This window comes from Zootoca vivipara, chromosome 9, assembly GCF_963506605.1.
Source record: "Zootoca vivipara chromosome 9, rZooViv1.1, whole genome shotgun sequence".
Classification (NCBI taxonomy): Eukaryota; Metazoa; Chordata; class Lepidosauria; order Squamata; family Lacertidae; genus Zootoca; species Zootoca vivipara.
The window spans coordinates 71,620,385-71,640,377 of NC_083284.1; the positions used below are offsets into that span (position 1 = coordinate 71,620,385).

Sequence of the window (19,993 nt, forward strand, 5' to 3'; positions counted from 1 at the left end):
TGGCCTAATCCCACCTAACCTATCAGTGCTGAGGGATGCTCCTTTGCGAGAGGCTTCTCTGCAGGGATGAGTCAGGCCGTGAGCTCCCGTCTCACTGAAGACTCAGCTAGTAGTCAGGGTAGGCCTCAGCCTTTTCACAGGGTCCGCCCCCACCCACCCACAATGCCAGCCTCTCCTTCCTGCCCACCCACCCCCAACACCCACAGGTCCCCCTGGGTCATTCAACCTTACCTGCAGCAATTTGTGACTTTCTGTACCAAGTAATTCAGTGCTGTCAACTTTCCCTTTTTTGTGGGAAATTCCCTTATTCAGCCCCCTTACTTTCATATCCGGGAGTTGACAGCCCCACAGGATTCCTTATCTTCAAATCCGGGGGTTGACAGCCAACACATCTGATGCCTGATCTTTCTAAATAGGCTCCCTAGCAGATTGGGGGAGGGGCATGTCTAGAGGTCATTCTGCCCAGAGGGTGTGTGTGCAAGGAAACCTCTACATCAGGCACCCCCAAACTGCGGCCCTCCAGGTGTTTTGGCCTACAACTCCCATGATCCTTAGCTAACAGGACCAGTGGTCGGGGAAGATGGGAATTGTAGTCCAAAACATCTGGAGGGCTGGAGTTTGGGGGTGCCTGCTCTACATCATTGCCTTTTTTCCACACACAGAAATGTTGAGTGAAATTTTGCACCATGTTACAGGGTGCACCCCTTGTGCAGGCCCTCAGAATGCTAGACAGAGTGGGTAGGAGATCTGGCAACTGGGTCATGGAGATTCTAGACACCTTCCTGACACCTGCTCTCTCCCTCTTCTCAGAAGACTCATCCAAATTAGCAGACTCAGCTCGAGAAGTATTGGAGCCTTCGTCCTTTGTGCAACCTGTGGCGATCTACGCTCAATGGCTGGGCAGATCATCTTTTGTGAATATGCCCCTCAAGTTTTATACCCCTTCCTCAAGAGACTGAATGGAGCATAGCATTCCCTAACAAACTTTTATTAAAGTTTTGGCATACATTCCCCCCCAAATGGATACTTTCAAGATCAATGGACTCCCACCAGCTGATGCCGATTTGCTTGGAAAGAAGAAAATTACTGGAAATGCAGGTGGAGGGAGGGCAGAAGCATCCTGGAGGTGGGGTGGAGGTCATACCTGCCAAGTTCCTCTCTGAAAAATAAGGGACCGGACCGGAAGTAGCATACCGGAAGTAGCGCGACAGCCATTTTGGAACTGGGCGGAGCATGCTCAGAAGTGACTTTTGATGCTGCTGTGCCCAGTTCCAAAATGGCCGCCGCACCAGAAGTCGCGCTGCAGCCATTTTGGAACTGGGCAGAGCAGCATCAAAAGTCGCTTCTGAGCATGCTCCGCCCAGTTCCAAAATGGCTGCCACACCAGAATAAACCGGGGGAAAACAAAAAAATCCGGTTTTTTTCGGCTGCGGGCAGCTGGAAAAACGGGAGTTTCCCAGGGAAAACGGGAGAGTTGGCAGCTATGGTGGAGGTGCAGTGCTTGCTTACCAGGAGGGAGAGAGGAGGTTGGTGCAGTGCAAAGACGCTGGTGGAAGCCAGTCCCTTGCTCCTGCTGGGACCATTTGCCGTGCGCAAGAGCTACCCAGCCACTTCATTCCTCTCCCTCCAAGTAAATGTCATAAACTGAAGTCAGGGTGATGCAGAAGGAGGATTCACCAATTACCGTGTGTGGGGGGGGTGTCACTCTGACAAGAGTGGGTGGATTTGCCAGGGAGGATCCTGGGGGTGCGGCCTTCCTCAACCTGCACCTCTCATCTCCATCCCCTGCGAGTTCTGCCACATTCTTTGTCCCCGTTAAGAAGGGGCCGCGGCTTGTTGAAGGATGCTGAGGTTGGGGGGGGGCAGTATCCCATTCATCATATAAAAAAAGGATGGTGGCTAACAGAACAAAGTCTGGCTGCTACATCCCCAGACAATGCCTGCCTGAATAATGGGTGCTCTTCATGGCAACAAGTGAGTTTCCCCAAACTCAGATAAGACCGCCTTGGCTTCGTTTATTCCGCTTCCCGGACAAATTTGGGGCTAGTTTGGGCTGAGTTCTAAGGCAGTCGAGACTGAATCCCAAACCAGATGTTCCTAGTAGGAAGTGAACATTTCATCCACTGAAATTGATTGGCAGGGGATTAAAGACAGGGGAAAGAACAAATTTTTCCACACAACATGCAGTTGATTTGTGACATTTGCCACCAATGCCTTTAATAGGGAATTCAACAAATTAATTGGAGTGGAAGTCAATCAACAGCTGCTGGCTCAGTAGAAGACCCATCTTCAAACGCAGTCGTGTCCCACTGTTGCTGGACGAGGGGGCAGCACCTTAGAATACCTAAGGCCTTTAAGGCCTGTTTGTGGAGCCTTCCCATAGCACTGCAAGAAGCTGGGTGCTGAACCGCTGATCTGCCTGATCTAGAAGAGTTTGTCTAACATTCTTAAGCCTTCTTGACTTGCATCTGGCTTGGCCCTAAGACTATGGGAAGACCTGTGCAACAAGCATGCTTTTTCCTTCCAGTGTCTAAATCGGGGTGGAGAACCTTTCTCAGCTCCGGGGCTACATTCCAGTGGTGGGCGGAGCCACCAGTCCTGTCCAAATTGTACTGCATGAGAGTCAAGGAGGCCCACCCCCAAATTATTTAGCTCAATGCTAGTGTCTCCCTTTTTTGCATTTAGGAAAAGCAGCCACTGGACACCCAGGGATCTTTATGCACAGATATGAGTGGACCGGTCAGGCTGCTTGAAGGAGGCTCCATGTGTCTTGCCTTGCCCCAAAGGCTGATGGGAACTCCCTCTCCTTTCACAGCCGGGAGTCCAGAGGCCCTAGGGTCAAGTGGATGGGCTTGTCTGGAACCAAGATGAGTTTGAAAGTGGTGTTGATGTCCACTCCCCTCTTGGTCTCAATCTTGAAGCTCTGCAACAGCTAGAGAGACGGAAGGAAAAGGGGTCATGAGAGGCATTTAGTACCAGGGTGTGATCCAAGAGAACAAGTAGGCTTGTGAGGGCATAGCCAGGAGCCCCAAGACTCAGATTTGGAGCTATATATGTGTGTGTGTGTGTGTGTGTGTGTGTGTGTGTGTGTGTGTGTGTATGTGGTAAACGTAAAGGGACCCCTGACCATTAGGTCCAGTCATGACCGACTCTGGGGTTGCACGCTCATCTCGCATTATTGGCTGAGGGAACCGGCGTATAGCTTCCAGGTCATGTGGCCAGCATGACAAAGCCGCTTCTGGCAAACCAGAGCAGCACATGGAAACGCTGTTTACCTTCCCGCTGCAGTGGTTCCTATTTATCTACTTGCATTTTGACGTGCTTTCGAACTGCTCGGTTGGCAGGAGCTGGGACCAAGCAACGGGAGCTCACCCCATCACAGGGATTCAAACCACCGACCTTCTGATCAGCAAGCCCTAGGCTCAGTGGTTTAGCCCACAGCGCCACCTGGGTCCATATAAATATATATATATATATGGACACACACACACTAGCTCCTTTTTCTATCACTGAAAAGGAAAATACAGATTGTGTCTCAGTATTGCTGACAGTAAACCTGAATCCATGCGATTAGCGTAGGGTTGTACATGATTGATTTCAGCAGGGCTATTCTGAACAAGTAAGTTGGATACAGCAATATGCTCTTGGTAGTTGTTTTGTATCAAGATGCCACCTGCCTGCCACATCTTTCAGTGGAAAGGTGGGATACAAATTTAAGCTAATAAAAAAAAAGAATTGGGTGTGATGAGCCTTTTTCAATGACTCCTTAATTTTCCATTGCTTTGGTACTCAGAACTAGACATGGGACTCCAGGTGGTGTCTGACCAAAACAGAGCAGAGTATTACCATGACTTCCCTTGATCTGGACAAAAGACTTCTGTGGATGCAGCCTAGAATTGCCGTTTTTGCAGCTGCATCACACTGTTGACTTGTGTTAGAGAATGCAGTCACCTAAGACCCCTAGATCCTAATCACGTGTCTTGCTGCCAAGCTAGGCATCCCCCATCCTATATTGGTGCATTCATGTCACAGGGGAGGCGGGGCCAGACTCACATGGATCAAGAAGAGCTGCATCTCTAGCTCAGCAATCCGGCGCCCAAGGCACTGGCGTGGGCCAAAGCCAAAGCCCAGCCCCCGGAAGTAGGTGGAGTCCGCCTGCAGCCACCTGTGCGGGTTGAACTGCTCGGGCTTGGTGAAAAACCTGGGGTCCCGGCCCATGGCGTAAAGTCCCACCTGGACCAATGTCTGTGCAGAAGAGGAAAAGGGTTAGTGAATATATACCTAGGTTTTCAGATTTTTTATGGATGTGGCCCAATGGCGGATCTAGGAGAGCGCAACCGGTTCAGTAAAACCAGACATGGAGCTTCTGGGACACCGGAGCAGGAGCCACAACTAGGACATCCCATGGAAGGTGAGAGGTGGGGGGAGCACCGGATTGGGGAGTTGCACAGGGTGCCACTGCAATTTGAGACACCAAGGTCTGCCATTGATGTGACCCTTCTCCAAATCCCCCTTTGGTGGTTAGATTAGGCTAGGCTAGGCTTGGCTAGGCTCGCTTTATTAAATATATGTTCCGCTTCCCACTACAGTCCCTAAGCGAGTCACAACCAAGTACTGAAGTAGTAATAATGAAAATGCAGCCATCGAGTCACGTTAAGATATTTAAAATGGGTTTAATGGTACAATCATAAGGACCAGAAAAACAAGCAAAATTTGCTGATCACTGAATTGGATCATGGCATCATTATCAACACACAGTATCACAACAGTAATGATAGATCAAAGAAGGATGCCTTTCCAACCTGGTTACTCACCTTGGCAGGAATACAGTAATTCTGAAGAATGATGTCTTGCACCAGGTATCTCTGTAACGTCACTGCGACCGGGTGGAGCCTTCAGGAAAGACCGGGGGGGGGAGACATTCATCCACTCAGCCCTAATCCACTCTGGAGAGCTTGACCCCAGGGGTAGTAGCATAAAATAGCAGAACTGGAAGGGACCCCAAGGGTCATCTAGTCCAACCCTCTCAGTGCAGGAATCACAGCAAAAGAATCCCTGACAGATGACCATCCAACCTTGGTTTAAAAATGACCAAGGAAGGAGAGCCCACCACCTTTCAAGGGAGTACCATTCCACTGTCAAACAGCTCTTACAATCAGAAAATTCTTCCTGGTGTTTAGTCAGAATCTCCTTTCTTGTCATTTGAATCTGTTGGTTTGGGTCCTGCCCTCTGGAGCAGAAGAAAGCAAGCTTGCCTCCCTCTTCTTCCCTGTGTAATGGTTATGTGATCTTGAGCCAGGCCTCCCAAAGCTCAGAGGTGGAGCACATGCTTTGTTAAAGCAAAGGGAGGGTGCTTTTCTCCCTCTCCATTCCTGCCAACCTCATTTGTTCTTGCTGACTTCCTACCACCACCCTCTTTCCCCCCCTCCTTGCCACCCACCCAAAGTTAGTCTGCAGGGGGCCTTTGGAGACTGGGCGGTTGCCCCCCTATTCAGCAATCCTTCCACGATAGGGAGAACTCCATCTCCTGCTGCCCTACCTCAGTGTCTCCTTGATAGCAGCTTTGAGCAGTGGCACAGATTTCAACATCTTCAGGACATCCCCCTGGGAAGACGACCTGGCAGCAAGGATTTCCGACCGCAGCTGCTCCTGCAGGCCAGGAGCCCGGGCCAATTCATACATTGCCCACTGGAGGGTCATTGAAGTCTGGAAGCACACCAGGAATCAATGGGGAGAGAAGGAAGGAGATACTGGGCTGCTGGCTTCTGTCCCAAATATTTGTACACACTGGATCGATGCCTTCTTCAAATGTATTAGCTTGTTTCATAAAATTTATACATTGCTCGGTTGTAAGATGAACCTCTCAAAGCAGTTTCCAGCAATAAAGCATAAAATCATCAGTAAAAACAATTATTTTAAATAGTCAAGAAAATCAGTGGAAGACTAAAAACAGATTAACATTAACATGGTTTGAAACTGGACTGTATATAGGAGCTGGTTGAGACATTCAGGGAAATGTCATCTGGTCCAGGAGAGGGGATTTAGAGCTTAATCTGATAAGTGTGAGATGCTAGAATTGCTAGAGGTTAGAATATTCTTAGTGAAAATCAATAGGCTAAAGGGAATAATTAGAGTTATTTTAAGATTTAATTTGATGGTCTTGGAATCATCTAATGAGAATTGCTAAATAGGGGACATAATTAGACTCGGGAAGGGAGGAACAGGGAAGTTGAAGTCATGACAGAGTTATCAACATAAGATTGGTTTTTTGCTTTTTGTTTTTTCTTTTTGTAATTTTTTTCTTTTTTTCCTTTTTTCTCTTTTTTATGCTCTCTTTTATAAGGTATTATGATGTAATATGACGATGTGAATGAAATTTTAAGTTGAAAATGCTAATAAATACAATTAAAAAAAAACAAAACAGATTAACATTCACATCGACTTTCTATACATCTGGTGGAGTTGTCTCGACAAGAATGTTTCCAGCAGTAGCTGAATAGAGTACAGTGGTGCCTCGCTAGACAAATTTAATTCGTTCCATGGGTCTTTTCTTATAACAAAAAAATCGTCTAGCAAATCCCATAGGAATGCATTGAATTTTTTTTGCCCATAGGAACACAATGCATTCCTATGGGAAACCGCGATTCGCTAGACAAATAAAACGATTTCATAAAACGATTTCGTCTAGCGAGGCAACCTCCGCTCGAAAAATCCTTTCGTTAAGCGGAAATTTCGTTAAGCAGGGCATTCGTTAAGCGAGGCACCACTGTACAGTGAAGGTACGGTACCTGCCTGGTTTCAATAGGCAGGGCATTCCAAAGTATCACACACAAAAACGGAGTTCTTACAAATGTGAAACAGGCACTATGTGTCTCCTGTAACAGTTTGGTTTAGAGGCAAGCATTGTTGAGAAATTCAGTTCAGGACTCCTTTAAAGCCAGATCTCTACAACTCACACTTGTTGTCAACAGCCCTGCCAGCATCTCCTCTTACCGTGTCCACACCTCCTGCCATCATCTCTGTGATGCTGGCTTTCGTATCCTCGAGAGGCAGCTTGTTCTGCAGCATGAGGCTGGACAAAATGCCCGTGTACTCTTGGTCACTTCTCCGTTTCAGGCGGAGGTCTCGATAGATGTTCTGGATACACTTGTCAGCTGGTGAGACGGAGAGGAAGAAAGTGGGTGCTGTGTCCAGTTCTGGGCACCACATTTTAAGAAGGATGTTGACAAGCTGGAAGGTGTGCAGAGGAAGGTGACCAAGATGACCAAGGTTCTGGAAACCAAGACTTAGGAGGAACAGTTGAAGGAGCTGGGGATGTTTAGCCTGGAGAAGAGGAGACTGAGAGGAGGTAGGAGAGCCATCTTCAGATACCTGAAGGGTTGTCACATGGAAGATCATAGAATCATAGAGTTGGAAGAGACCACAAGGGCCATCCAGTCCAACCCCCTGCCAAGCAGGAAACACCATCAAAGCATTCTTGACATATGGCTGTCAAGCCTCTGCTTAAAGACCTCCAAAGATGGAGCCAGCTTGTTTTCTGCTGCTCCAGAGGGGAAGACCCGAACGAATGGATAAAAGTTACAAGAAATACAATGGATTTGTATACCATTCAGCCCGGACACGGAGATCCAGCACCGAGGGCCTTCTGGCGGTTCCCTCATTGCGAGAAGTGAGGTTACAGGGAACCAGACAGAAGGCCTTCTCGGTAATGGCACCCCCCCTGTGGAACGCCCTCCCAGCAGATGTCAAGGCAATAAGGAACTATTTTACTTTTAGAAGACAACTGAAGGCGGCCCTGTTTAGGGAAGTTTTTAATGTTTGATGCTTTTAATATTTGGTTGGAAGCCGCCCAGAGTGGCTGGGGAAACCCAGCCAGATGGGCGTGGTATAAATAATAAATTATTATTATTATTATATAAGCATTTCATAGGCCATTGTGAGAACACGATGCTGCAGTAGATGGGTCATTGGCCTAATCCAGGAGGCTCTTATTCTGTTCTTACTGTTCTTTTACAGTTAACAAAAAGCATTTCCAAATAAATTAAGACCTCACTGTGTGACCTTGGAGAACGCAGCATGGATAGCACAGGGCGAAACGGATAAATGACCATATGTCAGCTTCTGATGTTTACACGTTCCTAGATGTAGCCTTGATGCTGAAGGCAAGCTGGGGGTCTGAGTCTCCCTTGCTCTGTCCCCCTCCCCTCCTCCTTCAACTGCTCAGACACCATTCCTGTGATTCACTGAAGCACCTCAAAGGCCGCCTTTCCCACCCCTCCATCCCCAGGTGCAGCTTGGAGCTACTCTTTGCCATGTTGCTCTTTCAGGTGTGGGGGACCTGTGGCCCTCCAGGTGTCCCTGAACAGCTCCTCCCATCATCCCTGGCACTGCCCCTGCCTCTAGTAGCAACTGGAGGGCCAGCGGTTCTCCACTCCTGCTCTCATTTTCTCCATATCAATGGGAAAGGAACATCTCTGGCCTGGTGTGATGGACAACCGGACCAGAGTCTGGTGATGCCGTGCCTCAGAATTCCGTCTGAGGGCTGGACCCTCTCTCTGATTGGTTGTCAAGACAGCCGGGTTGGGGGCAGAGCCATCGCTTTGGGAGGGAGAATAAAAGGAACCATTTCAAGTGAGAGGGAAATGGTTTCAGAGGGAGTCGGAGGGAAAGTTAGGGACGGTTGGCTCTGGTCTGGCATGAGGAAAACACCTACGGGCTAGAGAAAGGTGTCTGGAAATAAGCAGAGCATTTACCATCTAGTCTAGGAACCTGTAACACTTAATGGAAGAGCAATGACTGAAATATGCCAAAACAAAATAAAAAAATCCTTCTAGTAGCACCTTAGAGACCCACTAAGTTTGTCATAGGTCTCTAAGGTGCTACTAGAAGGATTTTTTTTATTTTGTTTTGACTGCGTCAGACCAACACGGCTACCTACCTGTAACTGAAATAAGCCACTGAAGTTTAAAAGAAGCTGTGCATTTACTACCTTGTTTAGAATACTGTAACATCTACTAGATTTAGTAGAATTATTAACAAGCTATCTGTTTCCTGAAAGACCTTGATCTCGTGGCACTTCATTTGTTTCACCAACTTAGTTTTGTAAAATAAATCAGGGTCAGATAACATAAATCAGAGAACTCTTTTCTAGTTGTAGATATTTCCCTCAGAGCTGGATGTGTTCTTGAACTCTGGTAATCACAGAATCTTAGAACTAGTGTTGGAAGGGATCCCAGAGGTCTTCTAGTCCAACCCGCTACAATGCAGGAAAGCAACTAAAGCAACATGTTTCATGCTGACCTGAATGACGGGGGGAGAGAAATCTGAGTGTGTTTAAGGACTAGCCTACTGTACAAAGGCAAAACTTGCATTTCCTGCTCTGCCCCACCCATGGCTGGCATGTGGCCCCTGGGAGGTTGCCTAGAAGGGCAAGCAGCCCTCGGCCTTAGAAAGCTGCCCCACCCTTGGGGCTCCATGTAAACACCTGCTCACCATGCTGGAAGATGATGTCCCAGGCCTTCACATGGTCCAGCCAGATCTTGGAGTTGATCCTGCGCAGAAGGCTTGGCGGGAGATACAGCATCGGCGAGGTAGTGTTGAACATCAGGGTTACGGCATCGATGAACTGCTGGCTCTCTGGGTCAATGACATCCTGCAGGAGTCCCAGGCGGGTACCATACAGGACATTGCACACCGCTGGGCGAAAGGGCAGAGGGAGAAAATGAATCCTTGATGTACAGAAGCGTCCCATACTCTGTCCAGTTGGGGGTGGGATCCCACGGATCACCCTTTGGGTCCCTTCCATAACTACAATTCTACGATTTCCTGTGGCTGGGTGTCGTTGCACAGTGGACTTTAAGATCTCAAGAACAGAAGAAAAGCCTTAGCCCAGCATCCTCTTCTCACAGTGGCTGAACAGTTGTCTGTGGGAACCCCACAAGCCAGACTCGAGCATAACAGCAACTCTCCCCTCCTGTGCTTTCCAGCAACTGGTATTGGGGAGCAATGCTGCCTCCAGCTGTGGAGGTAGAGCAGAGCCAGGCTGGCTCATAGCCACTGACAACCCTCTCCTCCTCCATGGATTTCTCTAATCCTCTTTTAAAGCCATCACATGCCTCCTGAGGGAGGGAGTTCCACAGTTTAGCTATGCATTCAGGGCTAGTCCTAGCCCCTAGACTAGCCTGCAGTGGAAGACAATGTCCTATGGAAGGCTCCTGCATGTGCCCAGTGGGAGGGTGCTATCTTGTCCTTGTCAGCAGCACCATAGCAAGGACAGGCAGGGACGAAGAACATAAGAAGAGTCTGCTGGATCAGGCCAATGGACCATCTAGTCCAGCATCCTGTTCTCACAGGGGCCGACCAGATGCCCCAGGGAGAAACCCATAAGCAGTGGAAGACCAACACACTCCCCTCCTGTGGCTTCCAGCAGTGGAGGCATCTGTATCCTCTCTCAAGCCACCACTTATTCCTGGAATCATAGAATGACAGAGTTGGAAGGGACCCTGGGGGTCATCTAGCACACCTCCCTGCAATATATTCCCTCCCATCAAGCCCCCTTGCCCACTCACACTCCAGAGCAAACCGGAACAGCTCGTTGCTGAGGTCAGCCGTCCATCTCCCCTGCCCACTTCTTTGGATCTGTGTGTGCACCCTCTGGACGAAATCTTCCCCCACCTCGTTCAGGAGAGGCACAAAGTGATTGGTCATCTTGAGGGACAGGGCCTCCTTGTTCATGGCCAGGCGGTCATGGCGCCAACCCTCGCCGCTCCTAAGCGGGTGAAAGAGAAACAGAAGGATCAGCAAGGAGGGATCCCCTGGGAAATGCAGGAGAAACTTATGCAGGGGGTCTTACGTCATTTCCTATTACTTATTTATTTCATGACATTAGTTATTGTAAAAAGAAAACCCTCAAAACAGGTTGCTTTTAATAAAAAGATAAAGCAATAAAATTAATAATAAGGAGAATTAATAAAAATGTAAGACTTTCAAGCTGTTAAAATAAAAATAGACTAAAAACAGGTTAAAAGTTGCATCAACTATCTAAGCATCTGGGTAGGCTTCTCTAGACAAGAATGTTTTTAGCCAGCACAAAAAAGAGTCCAGTAAAGGCATTTGCTTGATATCCATTGGCGGGGAGTTCCAAAGTGTAGGTGCTGAAAGGTGGAGGTCTTGTGAAAGCGGAGCAGGTGTTATGTGGCACCTGTAACAGGGCCGGTTCTGCCCATCGAAGTGATGAAGTGGGGTAAGGCATCATGTGTTACCCCACATAACCATCTTGAGGGACAGTGCCTCCTTGATCCCAGTGAATAAACTAATCCCAAGTTTACACTAATAGTAATTACCTGGACTTCCAATAAGTGTCAGTGAACAGCATTTATAGGAAGTCCAGCAACTGCATGGAGAGGGACTCCTGACCTCTGTGACCTCTTCATCTGAATGTCAAAAGGGGTCAGATTCACCCAAATGCCTGGGTAAACAGGAATATTTTCAAATCCCCCCTTGAAAGTTATTAATAATTGGGTTTCAGGGTTGAGCAGTCCTCATTCCTAACCCTTTGACATGCTGGTTGGGGCTGGCAGGAGTTAGCATCCACAGCAGTGCTTAGGGAAGACAGCCCTGAGCTGGATGTCCATCAAGTTCAATAGATCTACTCTGAGTAGGACTCAAACATAATACTTCCCAGTGACTGGCGGTCACCATTAAAATGAACAGTCCTCCCCTAAGATTTCCTGCAGGTGCCCTTTGTATGCTTTCCTGCAGTTATTCCCCACCCCTGGAGATTCCCTGGTCACAGAATGCCCTCTTGCTCCCAACACATCGCACGGGCCTTACTTGAGAAGCACTCCATATGCCTTATTGCGGAAGTTGCGATAGGCCGTCCAAGGTGGTACCATGAACCTCTCTGGGTACATGCCTTCCGCTTTAAAGAGCAATGCCGCATCCTCAGGATCAATGATGTTGACACTTTCATAGGTGCCCAGCTTCTCCCTGCAGCAAGAGCGACGAGGAATATGGGTGAATTGCAACTGCTCACCAACCCAGGCAAGTGCTCTCTCTTCAGGAAAAACGAACATGAAACAATGGGAACTGGGAACTTGGGGAAACCCAGTCAGATCTAAGATGTCCAACAAAGCAGAAACAAGGAAGCAGGTGTGAACAAGGACGGGCAATGTTTAAAGATCTTTGGAATAGTAAGCAGGTGGTAATGAGCTGCAATGGTTTTTTGGTCTTCATGGTCTTCTTGATATACAAAATCAAAACTAGAAAAAAAATCAAATAAAACAAACTACAAACTGAGCAAGCTGATTTAAACATTTCCCCTCTTTAATTGTAATTATTGTGGCAATTCCAATTATAACTGTGAGTTATGTTCAACTAACATTTACTTGATGCTTTTGAATTATGGTGCTGGAGGAGACTCTTGAGAGTCCCATGGACTTCAAGAAGATCAAACCTATCCATCCTGAAGGAAATCAGCCCTGGGTGCTCACTGGAAGGACAGATCCTGAAGTTGGGGCTCCAATACTTTGGCCACCTCATGAGAAGAGAAGACTCCCTGGAAAAGACCCTGATGTTGGGAAAGATTGAGGGCACAAGGAGAAGGGGACGATAGAGGACGAGATGGTTGGATAGTGTTCTTGAAGCCACCAACATGAGTCTGACCAAACTGCGGGAGGCAGTGGAAGACAGGAGTGCCTGGTGTGCTCTGGTCCATGGAGTCACGAAGAGTCGGACACGACTGACCGACTAAACAACAACAACAAAACATTTACTCAGAGGAGAACTAAGAGCCATGGCTAATTTCAGCCAGTATACTCTGAATAAGAATCCAATATAATTCTGAACATGTCTTATTTTTGTTTCTGTTTAACTAACACATCACTCGGCTGTTTTAATTGTTTAACTGATAATTGATTGAGCTACTCTGTGATTTAAAGGTAAAGGTAAAGGGACCCCTGACCATTAGGTCCAGTCGTGACCGACTCTGGGGTTGCGCGCTCATCTCGCATTATTGGCCGAGGGAGCCGGCATATAGCTTCCAGGTCATGTGGCCAGCATGACAAAGCCGCTTCTGGCAAACCAGAGCAGCAAATGGAAATGCCGTTTACCTTCCCGCTGTAGCGGTTCCTATTTATCTACTTGCATTTTGACGTGCTTTCGAACTGCTAGGTTGGCAGGAGCTGGGACCAAGCAACGGGAGCTCACCCCGTCACAGGGATTTGAACCGCCGACCTTCTGATCAGCAAGCCCTAGGCTCAGTGGTTTAACCACAGCGCCACCTGGGTCCCTTCTACTCTGTGATTTATTGCATCTTAATTGATTTTATTTGCTCTGACTTTGGCATTGTATAAATCTCTCTGTGTGTGTATGTGTTACAGGTAGGTAGCCGTGTTGGTCTGACGTAGTCGAAACAAAAAATAAAAAAATTCCTTCCAGTAGCACCTTAGAGACCAACTAAGTTTGTCACAGGTATGAGCTTTCGTGTGCATGCACACTTCTTCAGACACTTCAGATGTGTATGTGTGTGTTTACATATCAGTACATATCAATTAGCAAATAATATGCAAAACTGTGCCATCTTTTCTGGCAATGCCATTAAGCAGCCACCGTTTTGTCAAAGGGCCAGCCAGTTTGGGCAAGACTTTCCTTTGGGTCAGTGAGATTCCAGACTAACAGCTCAGGGGTGAAAGAAATGGCTTTTTGCATGACCCACTGTAGAGGACACTAACACCATGCAATTAAAAACAGTGACATTTAATTGCACATTTATTCAAAATCCAGTAAAAACTATTTAGTTGAATTGACCAAAATCGATGATCCAGGCCAGGGATACCAGTTTTTCAAAGTCTGAAGCTCATTTACACCTCCGGCGTCCCCCCCCCACTTGCCTCTTAGCGCCCCCCTGGGCAATCCCGCTGCCCCCCCCCCCTGCTTTGTAAACCAATCATCTAAAGGACAATTGGAGCACTGTAATTTACCCCTCACATACAGTTCCCAAGAATCGGAGCAGGGGGAGGGGGGTTAGCGTGCTTTAAATGGCAGCCTAGTCTTAAGTGGTCCCATGAGCAAATCCGGTGATTTTTTTCTGGGGAGACACGGGGGGACGCGAACCCCTAAACATTTTGTGAATCTAAATGCACCTGGGAAGGAGGCGGAGGAAGCAGACGCGGCGGCGGCAGCAAGAGGGGAGAGGCAGGAAGGAAGCGGCCACCTGCGAGCTCCGCGGTCCTCTGATCCTCTGGCCTGCCCCCCCCCCGCCAGAACCTCCCTTCCCTTGCAGATGCGCCCTGCGCCCCTTCTCTTCCTTCTCTTATTTCACTAATTTTCTCTCTCTTCTTCCCACCCCAATTGAAAGTATCTGTCAATGTCTGGTTGTCGTCCCCCTCTGTTTTACCATTTATTTTTGGATACAGGAAGGCTTTTGGAAGGACCTAAATTCCCCTTCTTTCAGTCCTTCCTTTCTTTTTTGGCAGAACCACAAATTTTGGTCTGAGGATTTGTGTTTTCACCTCTGGGTTTCCTTTTTTAAAAAAATAAATAAATAAATTAAGCCATCTTTTGGAATAAGTTTCCTCTGTCCTGCCCATTTATTTATTTTTCCCGATTTGAACTATAAAATGGTAAAAAAAAATTGAGTGAAAATGAAAGTGCCCCTAAACATTTTTTAAAGAAAAAAAAGCAATGAGCAAATCTTTTCAGAAAGCCCAATAAGCTGCTAGAAATGAGAGAGGGTGGAACATATCAGCCAAAAGACCCTTACCTGTAGATCGGCCCAAATTGCTGGAACTTCTTTACCATGATGTTGTGGACATTGTGCAAGCCGTCTTCCTTCCAGAAGTGGTACAGGTTGAGCCAGCTGTTTCTCCAGTGGCCAGGTAATTCGTCAAATGGCCTGCCCACTTTCTCCTGTAGAGGAGAGGGGTACAGCTCTCCAGAAGCTGTGTGAACTCTGCGATGGCCCAGAGGCTGGGTAGTTTCAGACCAGTATAAGATCTTCAAGCTACTGGGCAGGCAGAAACCATGCCTGGCTTGCATTGCAACAGTAGGGAATAAAAAATTTTAAAAATAGGAAGAGGGAACCAAGCAGCCAACTCCAGAGGAGAAATCCTTTGGAAATGATGCAAGTTCTCCAAAGATCAGGCTCTTATAGCAGCTGGGCTGCCGTCTCAAGGATGCAGAACGTCCAGTGGCATTCGGCTTGAAATCCCAGCCCATTCGCCCTCCCCCTTTATGATATTATTCATTTGAGCAAGGTTTGAGGCCTTTTGGCTAAGATAAAGTGTAGGTTTACGCACGCGATGAACCAAAACAAATCATGGGTAAGTAACTCTAAAGACAAGCTGATTCACTGATGATGATGAGAATCGTCGTGGAAGCAGAAACCTTTTGCATTTTAAAGCTAGACCTTAGGAACGGTTTCCTTGAAACCAAGGACACTGGAGACAGATGGCATTTTCACTGATGCAAGGTTTGTTTAAACATATATACAGTACAGGCTAAATGTAACATTGGAAACCGTCTTTAAAGCATTTCAGATATAGAAAATCAGAGGGCTGGGTGGGTAATTGCACTCATATATCAAAGCCCCAAAAGACAAACAATGGTCCAAATGGAACATACTTCCTTGCAACAGAATCCTGTTTATTAGAATAGAAATTGTTAATAGTTGGAAATCACAGGATAGCACACAGAGAAAAATTTTGGAAGTCTGGAAGTACAGAGTACTAGTTACAGGTAGGTAGCTGTGTTGGTCTGAATCAAAGCAAAATAAAAAAATTCCTTCAGTAGCACCTTAAAGACCAACTAAGTTTTTATTTTGGTAGGAGCTTTCGTGTGCATGCACACTTCGTCAGATACACTTCGTCAGACCTTTCATTGCCTACAGACAGCCACCCAATCTTAAACAACTCCTCACCCACAATAATACAACCACCAGACTTAACATGGACACTGGTACCAGAGCCTGCAATAAACCCAGATGCCAACTTTGCTGCCACATACACCCGGACAACACCATTACTGGCCCCCACAACATCCAACATGCCATCTCAGGACTATTTAATTGCTCATCGTCTAACATTGTGTATGCCATCAAATGCCAACAGTGCCCTTCAGCTCTCTATATTGAACAAACAGGCCAAACCCTACGCCAAAGGATAAATGGACATAAATCTGACATCAGGAACCACAAGACAGAGAAACCAGTAGGAGAACACTTCAGTCTCCCAGGACATTCTATACAAGATCTCAAAGCAGCTGTTTTATTACAGAAAAATTTCAGGAACAGACTGGAAAGAGAAGTTGCTGAATTGGAACTCATTACCAAGCTTAAAACCATGGAGCCACCTGGGATTCTTATCTCATTATGCATGATCAAGCTTTATTTAGCCTCAGCCCTTGTTAAGCAGGACCTATTGCAGTAATCAGCAGTCGTTAACAGCCATCAACAGGTTTACCACTCTTACAGCCCATCACCCATTCCCATCACCCCCCACACACCCTTTGAATATATATAAGGGTCTGGTTGCTTCTGTTTCAAGTGTATCTGAAGAAGTGTGCATGCACACGAAAGCTCATACCAAAATAAAAACTTAGTTGGTCTTTAAGGTGCTACTGAAGGAATTTTTTTATTTTGGAAGTACAGAGTTGAGGTCTTTATTCTGGGCTTTTCCCCAATAATCCCATCACATGAACATCCAGGCTTTTACCTGAAGGATAGGGAAATAAACATTAATCCATTAAAAGAAATTAATTTTATTAACTTGAAAGATTTATATACAGTGGTAAAAAGTCCAGTCGCAGACGACTCTGGGGTTGCGGCGCTCATCTCGCTTTACAGGCCAAGGGAGCCAGCGTTTGTCCACAGACAGTTTTTCGGGTCATGTGGCCAGCATGACTAAGCCGCTTCTGGTGAAACCAGAGCAGCGCACGGAAATGCTGTTTACCTTCCCACAAGAGCAGTACCTATTTATCTACTTGCACTTTGACATGCTTTCGAACTGCTAGGTTGGCAGGAGCTGGGACCAAGCAACAGGAGCTCACCCCGTTGCGGGGATTCAAACCACCAACCTTCCAATCAGCAAGCCCTAGGCTCAGTGGTTTAGACCACAGCACCACCCGCATCCCTATATACAGTGGTACCTTGGTTTAAGAACAGCTTAGTTTATGAACAACTTGGATTACGAACGCTGCAAACCCGGAAGTAGGTGTTTTGGTTTGTGAACTTTGCCTTGGAAGCAGAGCATGTTCCACTTCCTGTTGAGTGTAAATTGAGTCCCGTGCTGCTATGGGAAAGCACACCTTGGTTTAAGAATGCTTTGGATTAAGAACGGACTTCCGGAACAGATGAAGTTCGTAAACCAAGTTCTGTATATATGCCAGACCATTACCCAGAGATGTGTGGAATCAAATTAGTACAGTCACCAGACAACAGCTTTTATACACAGCAAGGTAACAGAAGCTTAACCCAATCTGAAAAATTATGCCTTAATACAAGTGACCAGGAGAAAGGGTTTATATCTGTCTTATAAACCATGTTACCTAAACTGACATGGGATCAAAAGAAGCCCTGAAAGGAGTGTGGAATTTAGCTGCTATAGATAATGAAGACCTGGGACCTTAGGATAAAGGGAGGGTAATTACTGATGATGATGATGATGATGATGATGATGATGATGATGAAAATAATAATAGGATTGGGCAGGTGTGTAGGAAAAAATCCTTATAACACAACTTCAGCTAAATTAAAAGAAAATTCTTTGAAAACCGTACAGAAATGAAATTGAATGGTTACCAAAATGGAGTGGTGGGACTGTGCCAAAGTTGCCCAGTTCAGGACAAGATATTTGGAAAAATAATGAAAATGCTGGGAAAGTCTGAAAAAAACACCTCCCCAAATAGTATTGTTGGAGACAACCAAGGGGTTTTATGAAAATCTTTAATTGGTTGCTTATTTTTGGCTGCAATAATTTTGATAGCTAGAAAGAAGAGAGGGTTTAAATGCACAAAAGTAATTTGGGACATTGCACATTCTGAAGAACTGACACAAAAACTTTGTGCGGCTACAGGGCAAGCCCTCCCCCACCCCCTTGGGAGCCTTTTAGGGTAGACAGGTGGCCATTCATCCAGCACAGGAAGAAAAACTGCATGACAAACTGTACCTGTTTAGGGAAGCCTTTAATGTCTAACAGACCATTGTATTTTAATATTTTGTTGGAAGCCGCCCAGAGTGGCTGGGGAAACCCAGTCAGATGGGTTGGGATACAATTATTATTATTATTATTATTATTATTATTATTATTATTATTATTATTATTACCTTTCCCTGAGCTGTACAATTAGTGATGGAGCATCCAATGGACAGACTAAGCATGTGTTTAGAGTACGGGGGGGGGGGTATGAGAAAGGTGTTTTTTAAAAAAGGAATTTGACATTTAAAAAAATAAAAGGCATTATAGCCGTCATCATGGGAGGAAATCAGAACTTGTTTAGACTTCTTTCGCTCCATCCTTGCACTCTTACTCGGTTTTGTCCAGCTCTCTTAATATTACTTATCTCCAGCTAAGGGAGGGATCCTATTAACATATATAAGAATGCAAGCAAATCTCATGCGTTGAAATAAATCTATGGGCTTTTTGTTTTAGAATGATGTTGTTTTGTGGTTCAGTATTGTTTTAAATTTTGAATTACGTATAGCGGGGACACCATAATCTTTTCAGTGCTTAAACGGCCTCTGAAGGTCTTCATCTGACCCTGTGTACATTCTGTTCCGACACAGCAGCAAAGTGTTCCTGTCAGCCTTTCCCCTTGAAAACAGGAGATTTCAAAACCCGCCTTTATACAGTGCATAATTATTTGATTAACACTTTTCCTTTCGTTTTTTATTACATCCCTGTGTATATTTTATTAACAAACAATATAAATTTAAAAAAATTAAGGGCATAAAGAAATACTTTGACAGCAGGCTGAAAGGGTGTCTCTTTTTTTCTTTTTCCTTTGTTCATTCTCTATTTCTGTAATGATTCAATTTTAAAAATTGGACTTATTCCTAGAGCAGTGCATAACCCAGCCTCAGAGTAAGCCACGTGGAAGCCAATTGGGCTTGCTTCCAAGTATAGGATTGCAGTGTAAGGGTGCAATCCTATATACCAGGGCTGTGCACCAATCCTGCTGAACGCTGGATCCCAAACCAAATTGTGCTGATTAGGCTGACCTAGGATTCAGCCAGATCAGGTTCAGGTACCAATCAAGTCCACCTGCAGAGATCTGGAGCAGTCCAAAAGGGATGTTCTGGCAAGACAAGGAGCGGGGGCGAAAAGGAGAAGCACACTTCTTCCCTCCCCCAACTGCAGAACTGTGCAAGGGCCCCAAATCTGGGTCGGATGCTCCCCTGGGTCAGATTGGGCTCATTTCAAAGTCCCAGATCAGGCCCTGAATTAGATTAGGGGACAATGAGTAATGCTGTCCGCTCCTCCACATGCAGCTGCTGGGTGACCTTGGGCTGGTCACACTTCTCTGAAGTCTCTCAGCCTCACTCACCTCACAGAGTGTTTGTTGTGGGGGAAGAAGGGGAAGGAGAATGTTAGCCGCTTTGAGACTCCTTCGGGTAGTGATGAAGCGGGATATCAAATCCAAACTCTCTTCTTCACAGAGGCACCTTCATTTCCACCTGTCCTATAGGCAAGAGTAGCAGCACCATCTTATTTGGGGCCGACTCTGTCATCTGGGGCCCTGTGAGTCTGCCTGCCATGACCTGATTCCAGCTGAGCCCCAGGAGGCCTGAGCCTCACCCAGCAAGGGCAGCTGCCTTCCAGCTGTACTGCGATCCGTTCAGGCAAGGCTGGGTTCATGGGCGGACTGGGTCTGAAAACACTGGTTGTCAGGAGACAAAGGGGCCTTTATTTTTGTAAGAAATAAATAATTTTTTCAAAAAATACAGAAGTGGGAAAAGGTACAATTAATTTATAAATGTATATTTTTTAGCAATTACACT

The 19,993-nt window shown here is 46.3% G+C and overlaps 2 protein-coding genes across 4 annotated transcripts in view; one reads left to right on the top strand and one right to left on the bottom strand.

The window, feature by feature from the left end:
- Positions 1–1,205, top strand: part of CCDC33 (coiled-coil domain containing 33) — a 187,634-nt gene extending 186,429 nt beyond the window's left edge. For 2 of the 3 annotated variants that reach the window (XM_060278999.1, XM_060279000.1), the window contains one exon: positions 811–871. Coding sequence is in view for 1 of the 3 variants with exons in the window: in XM_060279001.1 (XP_060134984.1) it covers positions 811–828 (18 nt within the window). In the remaining 2 variants the exon portion in view is untranslated. Of the gene's footprint in view, positions 1–810 lie in introns of all 3 variants that reach the window. The other variant, XM_060279001.1, reaches the window with a different exon arrangement.
- Positions 1,206–1,964: 759 nt separating this feature from the next.
- LOC118084488 (cholesterol side-chain cleavage enzyme, mitochondrial) lies at positions 1,965–15,263 on the bottom strand. The gene is made up of 9 exons (XM_060279002.1): positions 14,762–15,263; positions 11,833–11,988; positions 10,569–10,768; positions 9,493–9,696; positions 6,994–7,154; positions 5,540–5,706; positions 4,815–4,893; positions 4,054–4,245; positions 1,965–2,932 (listed from the first exon to the last, which is right to left on the bottom strand). The coding sequence occupies exons 1-9, from the start codon at positions 15,034–15,036 to the stop codon at positions 2,810–2,812; spliced, it is 1,557 nt and encodes a 518-aa protein (XP_060134985.1). The 5' UTR covers positions 15,037–15,263; the 3' UTR covers positions 1,965–2,809.
- Between the last annotated feature and the right edge of the window lie 4,730 nt (positions 15,264–19,993).